Genomic DNA, 15,743 nt, shown 5'->3' on the forward strand with positions numbered 1-15,743 from the left:
CTGAGTAAATAAATTTAATTACTGGAGCCACTTCAGGCTATGTTCACACATCATTTTGTGGCCATATTTTTACAGCTGTAATTAACAAAATATAGACATATTTTCACCCCAAAATGACAGCTGTTTAAAAATACGGCTGAGAAAAGACATTGTGTGAACATAGCGTTAAAGTGTTTTTCATCTTTCTCAGCTCCTCTCTTGTGTTTTGGTCATAGCTACTGAAAGAATACCACTCTATTTGGAGTACTTGTGCCATCTGAAAAAGCTAGACGATACAAACCTATTAAGTGACATGGTTATACACTGATTTACATAGATGGCATGTAATATCGTTTCATGTGTCATAGAATTGACTGAGATAAATAATGTAAAACCATGGAAAATCTGCCCAAATACCCAGAGATCTATAACCCACACTCTAAATAATACACCAATTCATTCTGAATTTTGTACCTCTTTGTAAGGTCCCGTAATAGAATCTATTACCAGGTTAGAACACCTTAACTTGCTAATAGACTCTCTTAAGCTTTTCAAAATACACTAGTCTTGAATACATCAAGTGAAGATAACTAAATGCTGAACATACAAAATGTCCATCAAGACAGCTCAAAAAGCAATAGCCCTATAAAAAGATACCATTTATTAAAACAGTAAAAAAATTGTATTAAATGCCAATAAACCACAAAATGTAATCAAACCTCTTTACCTTATTGGTCGATTTTCTTTGCTGTCATAAAGTGAGAATATCACCTCCAGCTCCTCACCCAGATTTGAACACATTAAGCTCTTCATCTGCACAAATAGATGATGACTGCTTGCTGGCACTGGAGTGTCTTTTTTTCTGTGTCTGTGCTCCATCTATACAAAGAAAATTATAATATTATAGTTGATCAGACTCTGTTCAATCAAAAAAAAAAAAAAAAAAAAAAAAAAGTGCTAACATTCTATAATTTTGTTCAAATTGGAAGGGCTCTCATGATCACACAATGATGGCATATCCTGGTCATAACCGTTTACACTCAAACAGCCCGTTCATTACCTGTATAATGTACATATTATTATTATGTAGACAAAACATGGCCAAGCTCATTGCAATATCAAAGTACATTATAAGTCATAAAACACTACACATACTCCATTTCTCTGCAGGAATTATGTACGGTTCCGACAGCCGTATTACACCGGATGATTATCGTTAGAAAAATCGTAAGATTGTTTGAATTTAAACGATAACAGTTTCATGTAATAGCAGGCAACAATTAAAGGTCCAAAGAGAAATCGCTGATCGTTTGCTAGAATCTGGACCTATTTCTATCTTTGATCGTTCACAAATTGTTCAAACACCGTTCGGTGCAATAACACTTCATTCGGTCATTCTCTGGTCTTTCAGTCAGGAAAGGACGAGGGTAAGAACAGTAAGTAACGATCATTGTCCTGTGTAATAGGCTGAACGATTTAAGATCAATCGTCATAGCGGCCGTTTGAGATGGTTTATCGCCGAAAAATCATCCAGTATAGTAACACCCTAAGTTGCTGAATTACTAGAATTAACACTTAACATATAAAAAGTAAACATTTTCAAGATAAAGATTTTTATCTTTATTTTTAGATTTGAATATTTCACATTAAAAGGGTTCCTGAAAAATACTTTTCATATTGACAAATGAGATGAGTCACTGTTGTGGCAACTGACTAGTGTCAGTAATGAGACCAGAAGAAGCTTTGGAGTCAAAATAATGATGGTGGAGGATGGCAGCAGGTAGGCACACCTTTATCTGTAATCTCATATATTCACAAATTTTACTGTAGTCATACTCACTAATCTGTACAATTCAGTAACGCTGATTTCTTCTGGATCTACCATAGCAAATTCTTTCCTTGGAACCAAGTCTAGACCCAGCTGCCTATAAAAAATGTAAAGTGATTAAAAACTTTCATACTAATACCCTTCACTTGCATGTGTAGAACACAATGCACCTGAAACATTTCAGAGCTTCATACCAACGGATGCCTGTTGGTGATCATTAGAACTACAGGCCCAGATTTATAATGGTGTATAAAATAGAAACTAGTATAAATTTCCCACATCAACCAATCACAGCTCAGCCTTCATTTTACTACAGCTGACGACTGAGTTGTGATTGGCTTACTATAGGCAGTTTGCACCAGTTTCTATTTTACACACTTTGATAAATATGGGCTATGGTGTCTAATAGAGACGAGCGAACCGGGTTCGGGTTCGAGCCGATCCGAACCCGAACGTTAGGTATTTGATTAGCTGGGGCTGCTGAACTTGGATAAAGCTCTAAGGTTGTCTGGAAAACATGGATACAGCGAATTACTATATCCATGATTTCCACATAGCCTTAGGGCTTTATCCAACTTCAGCAGCCACCGCTAATCAAATATCAAAAGTTTGTGTTCGGATCGACTCGAGCATGCTCCAGGTTCGCTCATCTCTAGTGTCTAATCAACATTTTTCCCCCTTTTTTCTGCTGGTTTCTCCACATCTTCTATGTTTGTTGAGTAGGCGCACTTTCGTGATGATGCACAAGCAATGCCGAATACAATGAGCCAATTAGATGTCTCCATTCATTGGCCCTCTTCTCTAGTGCACACACGTACATTCTCTGACATAGGGGCCGCAGCTCCATTCCCCTCCTTTCCATCAGTCTGCAGGCAGAGAATGGTTTACAACAGACTACTGGAAGGTGAGAAAGATGCAATTTCTATGTATAATAAGATATTTTATAACATTCCACGTTTTCACAAGTACTTCTGATTTACACATAACTACTCTAACAATATATACATTATAAAAACTATAGTTACTCTGCTCACAGGGGAATAATGTGATAAGTAGTAGTTTACTAAAAATGTGTTTTTTTTTGTAAACTCATGAATCAGCTGTGAGATTACAGAAAGGTGGTAAAAATAAGAATGCAATTTCACTGATCATGCTTATTATAGCAACTAACATCTTAAATCCATATGTATCACATTTTAAAAAGGGGGCTGTCAACATGTCACTTATAAATGTCTATTTGCTGGAGAGTGTAGAGTTTCTATGCTGCTATGTCCTCTAGGAGTTAGTAATGTCATAAAGCAGTGTTTTCTTTGCAAAGACATGGACAGAAGCATCTGCAAGGGATAAAATACAGTTACAGGCACTCAACCAGTTGTCTCAATGCTTGGATAGAAATAAAGATTATGGGTATATTGCTATCATTGAAGTATTCAGAATTAAATGTTTTTTCTTCATTTTTTTCACATTAACACATAGCATAGTACTTCATGCAAATTAAACAAAGTAGCAAACCCCATGTAGCAAGTAGCAAACACCCATGTGTTTACTTGAAATACAAAAAAGGTTTTCTATCCATTTTAAGGGAACCTGTTATCACATTTTAGCTGCCTGATCCTTATATCATTAGGGAGGTCCCCAGTGGCTTTTGTTGCCTTGCTAGCCTGACTGAAAGATCCCATTCTGTAAAGGAAGAGATAGGTCAATCAAGGCTGGGGGTGAGGGAAGAGGCTGCTGGGGATCACCCCACTAGTGCACTATTGGGATATAGCAGACCAGCATATCATATGTATGTTTTCCATCACTGATTTACATATGACTTTGAAGATGAGCAAAGTGGAGCTCTCAGGGTGAAGTTGGGATTGCTAGTTATGATACAGGTGCAGTTATATTGAGACTTTCTAAAGCACAAAGTGATGACTGGTTCTCCATCAAGTGCAAAACAATTGACTATATGATGAAGTACAAGAGGAGATTAAAATTCCTATATAAATACTAAACATGAAGCAACATTGTTCATATTCAACATGCCATTTAAATGTTATTAGGAATTCTTGTTGGTGTGTGTAAAAATCATATCATATTGTGACAGGGGTGTAAATAAGTCCATGTCTAGAGGGGATTTTTATCTAAATTCCGGGCATACTTTTTAAAAAATCTCCATAGTATTTTCCAGTACAAGGATATAAGCCTTTTTTGTTAAAAGGTAAATGGGACTCAGGTGGCCAGTCCGTGTTGCCCAACATGGCAAGTGCCCAATCTGAATAATAAAAAAAAAGGTTTATATCTCGCCACTGGAAAGGAATTTGATGACAAAAAAATGGGATCATGATAACTAGGCCTTACTAGTAAATGTGCTTATTTACATTCTTGTTTTCCTGCAGACAGGTCCTGTATTTCTGTATGGTATGGTAAATAGGGTTTTTGCTTTTACATGAAAGGTATAAATAACCCACAATATTTCAGCAGACATAGAATACAGCAATTTGAACTAATGCCAATCAAAACTACACAAAAAATTATTTCTTAGAAACAAATAATGAACTAGTATTTTATTTCACCCTTGTAAAGAATCAGATCAAAAGACACAGAATGGCAGTATATAAGGAAAAAAAGGCATTAAGCGCCAGTAACAAAGAAAAAGCAGGTGGAGTGGAAGACCTAAACATAGAACACTCTATAGAAGGTATTGAGGGACCAGCAAAAAATTCACATAATTTTAGTTACTGCACATAAATCCATATTACAGATGTTGATGTCCTCATGCATTCTCCCTCACAGTTTATCTTTAGAGAAACTTTTGTTCCTATTTCGCGTGCTAGCCTCTATTATTAAGGAGCAAAAGGGAGGAAGGCTAACCAAAGGTGTGCACAACAAAAATAATTTAAAAAACTTTCAGTACACCTCTCTACAAAAAACCAACATAAGTACCATTATACTGTGGTAAAATATTTAAAACTAAGTCGTCAAATTTTGTTATTGACAGGTACAAATACTGGTTTAGATTGTGGGTTCTAAAAAAAAAGGACATCTCTGCACGCACTCACTTTATACTGTGGCAGCAGAAATAATTGGATTAATGGGGCATTCATTTACCAGATGGGAAATTCCCTTTTCTGCTGCAATGTAATATGGTTTATCTAGTACAACGCTATATTAAGTTCCCCAGCAAGCTTAGGGATGCTGAACTCACAGGACTTTAATTTTTAAATATACAATATTACAAGAATCTGTAAAGATGCCATAGTGCTTGTAAGTGTAATGGAGCCTCAAACCACAACAAAAAAGTGAAGATATGGTTATTTAATCACATAAGTAACCTAGTCTCTGAATTTATATTATTGTCTTTCAAGCTGACATTATCACAAGTCACAAAGGCTGTGCAACAATTGTTCATGACCCATTGTTATTCTGGTACCTTCTACAATATGAACACCTAAGGTTTAGAAAGGTAAATAGCAGGTAAATTTAAAGGCTGCATTTCTACAAATATGGACTTAACACGCGTTACTTTGTAAATATCTAGCATTTAATTATAAAGTCTAGCGCCTATAGAAAGAAACAGATGCCATAAATGTGATGAATGCACATGAACGGCAGTGAGATGACTATTTGTTACCCACTCATTTCCCCAGTCCAGACGCGCTGTTATGTGCCGCTTCACATCCTTCATGCGATCATGAGTCAGATGTCCCACTAGCACTTGTCGGCGCAGATCAAGGATTTCATTCATTATGTGACCCAGGCGATGAAAGAGATCACCTTCATTTTTCTGCAGTGTAAAAAAGAAAAGTAATTTACTCATCTTAAAGTCTGTCAAATCTTCATCTCTGCTTCACCATTATTTAGAATAAAGTTTAAGCCTTTAATGAAAGTGGAACTTGAGCCAACACATCAAAGTTACATACCAGAATGTCAAATCAGTAAGGTTTATCAGCAAGGCAACCAGTGGTCTTTATACTATGGCAATTATTATTATTAATTGTAAAGTGCTATATGTCATTTGTTTGGGAAATTATTGGTTGGTAACCACCAATTTCCCAAACAAATGACGTGTAGCACTTTACAATTAATAATAATAATTATTGCCATACTATAAAGACCTATTAAAGGGACTGTACTAATTTCATTCTGCCCAAACCAGTAGTCGCATGAAATGTTCACAAGCTGCCTTATCACAACCATTTATGATTCCAGGAGACAATGCTCTTTATTATGCAAAAATTCCGGCAGTATAATGTCACTGTGTGGTTACAGAGGTTTTTGTGTTGTGTGACAGGAGAGCTAACCTTACAATGCGAGCATCCCCAGGATTTTCTGCTACTGAATGTGGATGCACAGGAGCTGTACACATAGACAGTGAAGGGAGACAACTAGTGGTCTTATGTATAATGTTAATTTAAACATAGAAAATGAAAAATAAAAATAAATTGAGTATATTGCAAAACTGCTTGCAATCACAACCCCTTTAGATTACAAATTGAAAATTGCCAAAGTGGAATGAGCATTTTCGGTTAAAGGGGTTGTCAAGCATAAACCCATAATATGCTGTGGTGGACATAACAGTGCTGTATACTTACCTGTTCCACTCTGCCACAGCTGCCGATTCCCAAGCTGCCAGATGTCTGCTGCTCTCCTCTTCTTCCCAACATCCGCTGTTGTGCCGTTCCCCCCCGAAAATTGCAACTCAGCATAGTGCATAACACAGTATAGTGCTGTCTCTGCTCAGCGGCCATTTCTGGTGTGGAAGGACACATCTCCAGATGTTGTAAAAACATTAACAGCAGGAGGACTGGGAACCAGCAGCTGCAGTGGAGCAGGACAGGTAAGTATACAGCACTGTTCTGTACCCTGCAGCATTGCAACTTATGATTTTATGCCGGACAAACCCGTTCATGTAGAACATTCTGCAACATGGCGATGCACAGGAGAAATCTTGGAGATGGTTGTGTGAGGAGTAGATGAGGACAGCAAAGAATGACGACTTGGGAGGACTGAAGCGAAGCTCAGAGACTTCTACTACTGCAAAGCTGGCGCAACTTGCTAGGCATACTGCAGTCATTTGCACTTAATTTGTTTTCAGTGCTTTGATAAAGATTTACAGTTTTGGAAGTAGGCTGAAGTCCTACACAGACTATAGTAAGACGTCTTTATCGGGGTCAGTGCAGTTTCTTTTATATGAAAAAGTCTAAATAAATAAATTAACAAATAAATATGAAAGTTCAATAAGAAAACAGCATTTTCTTATTGGTCTAAGATTTTTGCCTGTTTTAAAACAACCCAATGAACAGCATATTTTGAGCAGGGTAGTCTAATTTTCTAAGTTACGGAAATATTTTTTAAAAAGTCGAGTTTTAGTGGAATATTCAGACATACTGGGCCATGTTTTTTAACGATATGTGCTGTTCTATAATATATAAACCACAGGCAAAGCTTTTAAGAAAACAGAATCTATATTTATCTTTTATGCTGCACATTCAGTGCATCACACTGTTATTTGATGCATGGTGAAGTTACAGCCTGGCATCATAGAATTTCCTTCGACAGTTTGAAGAACTGTGTTCAAAGGAAAAGATGATGATGGATTATGCTGGAAGATATTCTCATAAAATGCAGGTCATAATATCAGCATTTTATTACTCGGTGAAAGGAAAATTATGCAACAGTTGTCGACTGCAAAGATTTTAACCAATGGTAATACATTTTACACATTCCATATGTTATATATGAATATATAAAGCTGCATCCACAATTTAAACATGGGGGAAAAAGTAAGCCAAGCATGCTTTGTGATTGCTAGTTCTTTGGCCGTGTGATAAAAAGTGCTGAAATGGCTAATTAAATTAATGCACATTACCAGAACTCATGTAAAAAGATTCCCATACTGTATAAATGATCTGAGGCCAGTTTTAGCCTGCAGTGACACATGCGTGAGGTATAGGGGCTTCATTAGAGCACTTCTCCTGGGGTTCTGGAGTGGTGGCAAGATGAGAGAGGAGTTAAGTTCTTACAGTCCTCGGTCTCTGCCCCTGTGTATCGGGGAGCTTCATTAGCCACATCCTGCCCAAACAAAAGGTTACTATGTTGCTAGAAGTCCTGCCAAAGTGTTCTATCATGTGCTCATCTACAGTATTCTGTTGGACCCGGGCTTGTTACCTAAACTTTGCTCTGTTCACTGTCCTGTATTCCCCTGTCTGACCACTGAACCAGTGCTACCCACCCCTGACCACTGACTATGAATGAACTGTGCCTGCCCTAAAGGGACTGCCCACTTTTTTTTTTTTTTTTTTTTTTAACTCCCAAGCACTCCCTTCCTCTGTCTGCTTGACAAAAGTCTTTTTCTATGTGGTTTTGCCCAGGATGCGCATTACATGCACTCTGGAAGGTACTGAGCACTGGGAAGCAGAACAGATTAGGCCTCATCCACACATAAATTTATTCTGAGTAGAATCCCAATTTACTGACAGAAAAAAAACCCATTGATTTTAAAGTTGTAATCTAGACAGTTTTGAAAACAGATAAGTGTTTGGCTGCTGGTCCTCTCCGCAAAAAAAGCAGGACCTGCACTTCTACAGTCTGTTTTCACAAAACAAAGTTCCAGTAGAAGTCAACTGGTCCATTTAAAACAGATGAAACATGAATGCACCACTTATGTGCCATGTATTTTTACTTAACCTCTTAAGGACATATGACGTACCGGTACGTCATATGTCCGCACTTGCACTTCAAAGCGGGGCCGCGCGGCGGCCCCGCTTTGAAGTGCCGCGATCCCGGGTGCCGCGAGTAGCCCGGGACCGCTGCTATTAGCGGGCACGGTCTGATCGCCGTGCCCGCTAATTAGCTAATCGGAGGCAGCTGTCAAAGTTGACAGCTGCCTCCGATTACCGGAGGCAACGTTTCCCTGGGGTCTAGTGGGGGAGATCGCTTCTCCGGGACCTTGTCCCGGAGGAGCGATCTCTGTTACTGATGCCGGCCGGGGACGCGTCCAAGATGGCGCCGTCCTCGGCTCGGCACTCGTTCGTTTTCGGCTGCAGCAGCCGAAAGCAAACGAGTGGCGATCTCATGGATCTCTGCAGCATATCTATGCTGCAGAGATCTCAATGAGAGATCCAAGTGTATATACTAGAAGTCCCCCAGGGGGGCTTCTAGTATATGTGTAAAAAAATAAAAATAAAGTGTTGTTAATAGTAAAAAACCCCCTCCCCTAATAAAAGTCTGAATCACCCCCCTTTTCCCAGGTTTTAAATAAAAGTAAACAAATAAATAAATAAATAAATAAACATGTTTGCTATCGCCGCGTGCGTAATCGCCCGAACTATTAATTAATCACATTCCTGATCTCGTACGGTAAACGGCGTCAGGCGCAAAAAAATCCCAAAGTGCAAAATTGCGCATTTTTGGTCGCATCAAATCCAGAAAAAATGTAATAAAAAGCGATCAAAAAGACGTATATGGGCAATCAAGGTACCGATAGAAAGATCACATCATGGCGCAAAAAATGACACCTCGCACAGCCCCATAGACCAAAGGATAAAAGCGCTATAAGCCTGGGAATGGAGCGATTTTAAGGAACGTATATTGGTTAACAACGGTTTGAATTTTTTACAGGCCATCAGATACAATATAAGTTATACATGTTATATATCGTTTTAATCGTAACAACTTGAGGAACATGCATAACAAGTCAGTTTTACCCCAGGGCGAATGGCGTAAAAACACATTTCCCCCAAATAAAAGAAATGCGTTTTTTTTTTTCAATTTCACCACACTTTGAATTTTTTTCTGGTTTCGCAGTGTACTTTATGCAAAAATTCAGCCTGTAATTGCAAAGTACAATTAGTGACGCAAAAAATAAGGGGTCATGTGGGTTTCTAGGTGGAAAAATGCAAGTGCTACGACCTTTTAAACACAAGGAGGAAAAACCGAAAACGTAAAAACGAAAATGGGCCACGTCCTTAAAGGGTTAAAGTGTAACTGTCGTTTCAGAGTCATTTTTTTTAAAACATTAAATATCAACAGTTCAAGCTATTTTAAGAAACTCTGTAATAGGTTTTATAAACCAAAAGAGTTTCCTTCTGTACTGAAAAAGCAATCTCCCAGCCTCCCCCCTCACTGCAGAAGCAGCAGGATTTCTGTCTCCATTATGTGGCTATGGAGAGGGGAGGGGCTGTTAGTAGTGACTGAGCACGGAGCAGTCTTGCACAGCACAACACCCTGCAATCTTTTCTCAGTAAGTTCATAGATAAGCACTGACCTGTCTGACCCCAGAATCCTGTGTTTTAGGTGCCCAGAGAGTCTACAAAAAGCTGACCTTCATGTCATCTCTTCCTGCTCACTCATTTCCCTCAGTCCCTCCCCCCTCCATAAGGATAGAATGGGAGAGCAGAACCAGTCTTCACTGGCTTCTCTGTAATGAAGACGTGTTTGCCTGATAATGCACAGATAATAAGTCAGGGGGGAGGCTGGGAGATTGCTTCTTGAGTACAGAAAGAGGCTTTTTTGGCTGATAAAACCTATTACAGAGTTTCTTAAAATCGCTTATACTACTGATTTCTGCAATAAAAAAAAATATGACAGTTACGCTTTAAGCTTTGCCTGGCAACCCCCAGACAGGCTCCTTCCAGTGGCCATTTATTACCTTCCTGTTATTGTGGATTTGCAAAAACAGGTGCAAATCTAATGCATCACTGATGCCACACTGATGGTTTCTTCAGGACATCACTGATCCTGATTTCTGAGGTTGCAGAAGCAAAACTGATGTGTAGGAGACCTTTTCTGCATCCCGGACAACCCAAGACACAGAAGGTCCACATCCTCGGGTGAAAAAATATGCTCATAACAGTGTACTTTTCACAGTTAGCTGTGCCATGTACAGCAGCTGCAATATTTTCTAACTTTATTCAATCCTTTGGATTTTGAAAAAGAATTTCTTACCACATAAAGTTGTTTCCACATTGTGCCCCAATCTCTTAACGTAGACGTCATTTCTGTAATGACAGCATCTTCAGTAGGAATCACCATTTCAAATTGCCTGTGAAAGCAAAACAGTTATGAACTTGCAATATATGGTACTTTATGATTGTGGAATTAATATTTTATTTGAATTAAACATTTATGAGAAGGAGAATTTTGGCAAGGAATATAGTCCATACTTGCATTACCAGTTCAGATTCACTTTTCATCTAGCATGCCCACTTAGTTTTATTATGGGTAAATAAATGCAATGGGGAGTAGTAGTTTTGTATAGATTATTAGGTAAAATGTGCAAAAGTGTGTGACTTTTTCTGTGTTTTGCACAAACCTTAGATCATTGACCAAAAATTAACAGTGCTGCACAGAAAAAAAAAGTTTTTTCTTTGGCAAAATAATTGATAAATCCCTCCTTTACCAATTACTTCTGTAATGCTAAAACAAGACTAGTTATTTTTTCTTAAACACAATTTTTGTTAACTTCACATGTCTCTATGACACTATAAGCACTAAGTGTAACCTGACATGAAAAACTTCTCAAAAGTGAGGGGTCGTCAGAACTGCACTGGAGAAGCTGCGGTTGCGGCACACAGAGTGTGTGTGTGTGTGTGTGTGTGGGGGGGGGGGGGGGGGGGGGGGGGCTCAAAAAGTGCCACATCCCTGGTACATGCGCCGACCGTATGAAGGGCAGAGCAAGCTGCAGGCATCCGGGGTATGGAAAAAAGGGATACGGTAGAGTGGTGCTATGCCCAGAAAAACACACCTCTCTCACCCACCCTTGTATCCTACCGGTATTACTGTACCCCCTTCCCTTTCAAATCTCGCTGCCGTTTGTTGGGTTTTTTATTAATTTTTATTTGGTGTGCGTTGGAAGAGGGGTAGTCTTATACAGCGAGTATATCCCAAACTCTATATTTTAACTGGAAAACTTGGGGGTCATCTTATACGCCTGAAATAAGTTTAAAAACAAGGCATCCAGTGTTCCCAAACATTCCGATATGTGATGGATTATCGAACATATGTAAACACAGCCTAACTAAGCTGGGATGCAACAAATTAAAGGGGAACCCCAGCAATCTCACAGAAACATAAAATGTCAAAAAGCATAAGTGCACTCACCAAACCCCACTGCTTGTTTGACTCCTTTCCCACCTGTCTACACTGATCCTAGCACTAGATTCACACTTTTAACCCCTTCAGGACTGGGCAAATTTTTATAGATTTGATTAAAAAAAAATAAAAAAATCAGATGACACATGGTGGGTTTTTGTGCTTACGCCATATACCATGCAAGATCAGGAATATGATGATTTAATACTTTGGGCAATTACGAACGCGATGATACCAATTATGTTTATTCTATTATAAAATGGGAAAAGGGGGTGATTTAGATTTTTTATTAGGGATGGGGATTTTTTAATAATGAAAATACTTTATTTTTTTTACACAGTAATTAGAAGTCCCCCTGGGGAACATCTAGTACAGCTACACTGAGCGGGCAGACAGCAGGAATCATTACCGAGGGTTCGGGTTCGTACGAACCCGAACCGAACATTGGTTCGGACCATCCCTACTGTCTATTACTGAGCAGGGATCACTGCCATTCCAATGCTGTGGCCCGGCAAGGTAAGTTGAACAGAACACCCCTCCATGATCGCATTGCTGGGGAAGGGGGGGACAAAGGAGCAGAGACGGAGGATTATGGGTGGCAATTGAAGAGGGTTAAATATTTCTTAATTGGCGTTCCCTTTAATGACTGGCTAGTTATTATGAAATGTGCAAAACTGTAAAAAAAAAGTTAAAGAAATCCTTGGGGTGCTACTCCAAATAATCAGGCATGAATATGTAACAAAAAAACTTTGGGAGATAAATATTTACATTATGCAGAACCAAAATAATAAAACATCACTGAGACTTTAGATTCTTCTAGAAAAAAATATTTTCTGTTAAAAAATGTGTACTGTAATGACTTACTTCTTTTTCTCCCTGTGGAGTAAATACACTAAATTTTTAAACAGCTCAGCAAGTGCACAAGAAGCACAATATAACCATGAACATGTCTTGCACTTTAATTAAAACAGTCAGACATAATGGTCCCAACTAGTAGGTTAGGTGGAGTATAGGATACAACATACAACTACAGTGCTAGTAATAATGCATTTATATCAACTGTGTGAGGACAGCGAAATATTTCAGTTGAACAGCAAGATAATTAGAGGTTGAAAATTGTTGGATTTTCTTGCCCTCATGAACGAGTGAGCCAATTACCAATTTTTCTGAGCCTGTTCTAAGACACATTAACATAGGAGCTTTGTCAGCTGTACAAGACATAACTTAACAGGAACGTTGAAGATACAGAGGTTGAATTTATGCGGGGGCAGGTATGACTCAAACATGCTTGACTTGGATGGAAGGAAGAGAAAAACACTCGTCTCTAACCACAATCCCTACATGTTGAGACTACTACAATGTTTTTAGAACTGTAGGGGAATAAATGTAATTCAAGAAGTTATCTGCAGAGAAAAACCTACCCTTTGTTTTTCACAGATGCATTCTTTAGGTGTATGTAGCTTGAAGGAAAAACACCCTGGGAATAGAATATCACAGGTTAATAAATAAGAACTCAAACAAAAAAGAAAAAAACTAAAAAACACACACATCAAACAGCCGGACCTGCTTTCTGCTTTGATGGGGAAAAAAAAAAATACACCTACAGAATGAGAATAAAATATTAAAGAGGACTCTGGAAGAGCTTAATAGAAAGCATCATAGTTACATTGCAGTGTGTGCCTTTTGTTTTCAGGATCTAACCAATGCATAGGAACATTACTAAGTGCAGGAGATCATGAGAATTAAAGGGGTTATCCAGTGGTACAAAAACATGGCCACTTTCCCCCTACTGTTGTCTCCAGTTTGGGTGGGGTTTTGAAACTCCATTCCATTGAAGTAAATGGAGCTTAATTGCAAATTGCACCTGAACTGTAGACAACAGTAGGGGGAAAAGTGGCCATGTGTTTGTAGCGCTGGATAACCCCTTTAAACCACTTGGGCTGCTGAGTAAGGAAGGATAGCATATAAGTAGCACTACATTTAGTATCCTGATCAACCACTTTGTTGTATAGGAAAATTAGTACTGTAAAAAATGCAAATTAACTGTTCGATGCACTGGGGGGTGTACTGCTATACCTATCCAGACCCCTCCCATCTTTCCTCGAGCCACACCTGAGGGAGAAGAATAAGCAATTCCTCAGCCATTACATAACAATGAGGCAAAGCTCTCTTCTTTGTGGCTAGAGGATATAGGAGAGGTCCAGGGGGAATACTGGTGCCCCGAGAGTTATAGTTATGTGTTATAGTGCATAGAAGCTGGTTTGAAAACTGAATAAATATAATTTTCTCAGACAATGAAGCAGCTGATCAAGATACTAACACCAGTGTTCCTTATACACCATCCACATAATTTATTATTGTCAAGCCTGGTGATAGACTCCCTTTTAACAGGCATAAATATTTTATTGAAATTATTCTAAGTTATACATGTTTATTCTTCTGGAATGACCACGATTTCTACCAATCAATGTAATCTATGGGGGAAAACATAGATCATTAAAGGGGTATTTGCATGCCAACGTAGGCTGGGTTCACACTGCGTTTTTGCAACCCGTTTAACGAATAAGTTTTATGGAAAAACAGATGCAATTGTGTGTCATCCGTTTGCATCTGTTTTTCCATTAACTTCTATTATAAAAAAAAAAAAAAGGATCGAAACGGATCCGTTTTTTTAGCGGACGCAAAAATAGTGTTGACTACGTTTTTCTGTCCGTTAAAAGTAACCAATTAAAAACGGATATGTTAAACGGATTGTAAAAATGCAGTGTGAACCCAGCTTAATATAGTTATACGTGTAGGAATCAAGTAAAATATTAAAATTAAATTAAAACTTATGCAAATACATTCTTTTGTTTAGCAATCTTGCTTCCTTCTCCTAATAAGCTGCTCTCTTCCATTGTCCCATTGACAGTTTGTTGTCTAGGTTACAGACCACCACTCGGCTCTAAACGCAGCAGAAGAGGGGAGTTACAATTCTTTAAAAAAGTGTAGCCTGTAGGTTTTAACATGCATTGCAGGCGGCTCTGTCTTATCCAGAGGAAAAACAGCTTGGTCTCTAGCCTCTCTCTCCTCCCCTGTGCAATCTTCTAAGCTGACTTACGACCAGGTCAAAGTTAATATTTCATTTGGTTATAAACGGGCTGGAGAAGAAAAGAAGGCTGGAGACCCGGCTGTGGGACAGCATCTCTGATACAATTCACTCTGTATGAGGCATAGCAGTCTGCCATGTACCTGAAAACAAAGCTGCAGAAGGAAAACTACCTTAAGAAACAAATGTTTTATACACCAAAATAAGTGCAAGAAAGGTTAAATTGTGCAGCAATTGCATGCCTGTTTTTGGGATGGGTCACACCCTAACTGATCAGCTTGTTTTAATCAATGCATAGCTCAGATGTGAATACCTCCATAATGGGGGGGGGGGGGGGGGGAACCTAACTACTGGGGGGGGGGGGGGGGGACAACATAATGGGGGGGGGGTTCTACCCACTTTGGGCATCTGATTTTGGGGGGGGTTACCTAACAAATGAAGGGATTATCTATCCACTGGGGCTTCTACCCAATGGTGGGATTATCAAACTGCTTCTACCTATTACCTACGATTTACCCATCCAATTCCCCTACACCTCTTCCCACAACCCAATTACCTACTCACTCTTACAATGCATGGCATACGGGTGGCATTAATAAGGTACCAAAGGTAGAGAAAATGTGGGTAATTTGACTGGAAGGTTTGGTAGAATCTGCAGGGTCAGAGTATCGCCACTCTTACATTCACAGGTAAAAATTATCGAAAGCCTAACTGCTGGGAAGGCATGTACTGTATGTGACAATATAATAAACATAATTATCAAATTTTAAT

General features: G+C 38.8%; 1 protein-coding gene across 1 annotated transcript in view; it reads right to left on the minus strand.

The window, feature by feature from the left end:
* The window catches only part of DOCK4 (dedicator of cytokinesis 4), a 271,626-nt gene that overhangs the window by 163,988 nt on the left and 91,895 nt on the right, over positions 1–15,743 (minus strand). The window contains exons 4-8 of the mRNA XM_069976155.1: positions 13,306–13,361; positions 10,739–10,835; positions 5,428–5,576; positions 1,820–1,904; positions 707–858 (exon numbers count right to left, since the gene is read on the minus strand). Of these exons, the coding sequence (XP_069832256.1) occupies positions 707–858; positions 1,820–1,904; positions 5,428–5,576; positions 10,739–10,835; positions 13,306–13,361 (539 nt within the window). The remainder of the gene's footprint in view (positions 1–706; positions 859–1,819; positions 1,905–5,427; positions 5,577–10,738; positions 10,836–13,305; positions 13,362–15,743) is intronic.

Source organism: Dendropsophus ebraccatus, chromosome 1 (assembly GCF_027789765.1).
Source record: "Dendropsophus ebraccatus isolate aDenEbr1 chromosome 1, aDenEbr1.pat, whole genome shotgun sequence".
Lineage (NCBI taxonomy): Eukaryota > Metazoa > Chordata > Amphibia > Anura > Hylidae > Dendropsophus > Dendropsophus ebraccatus.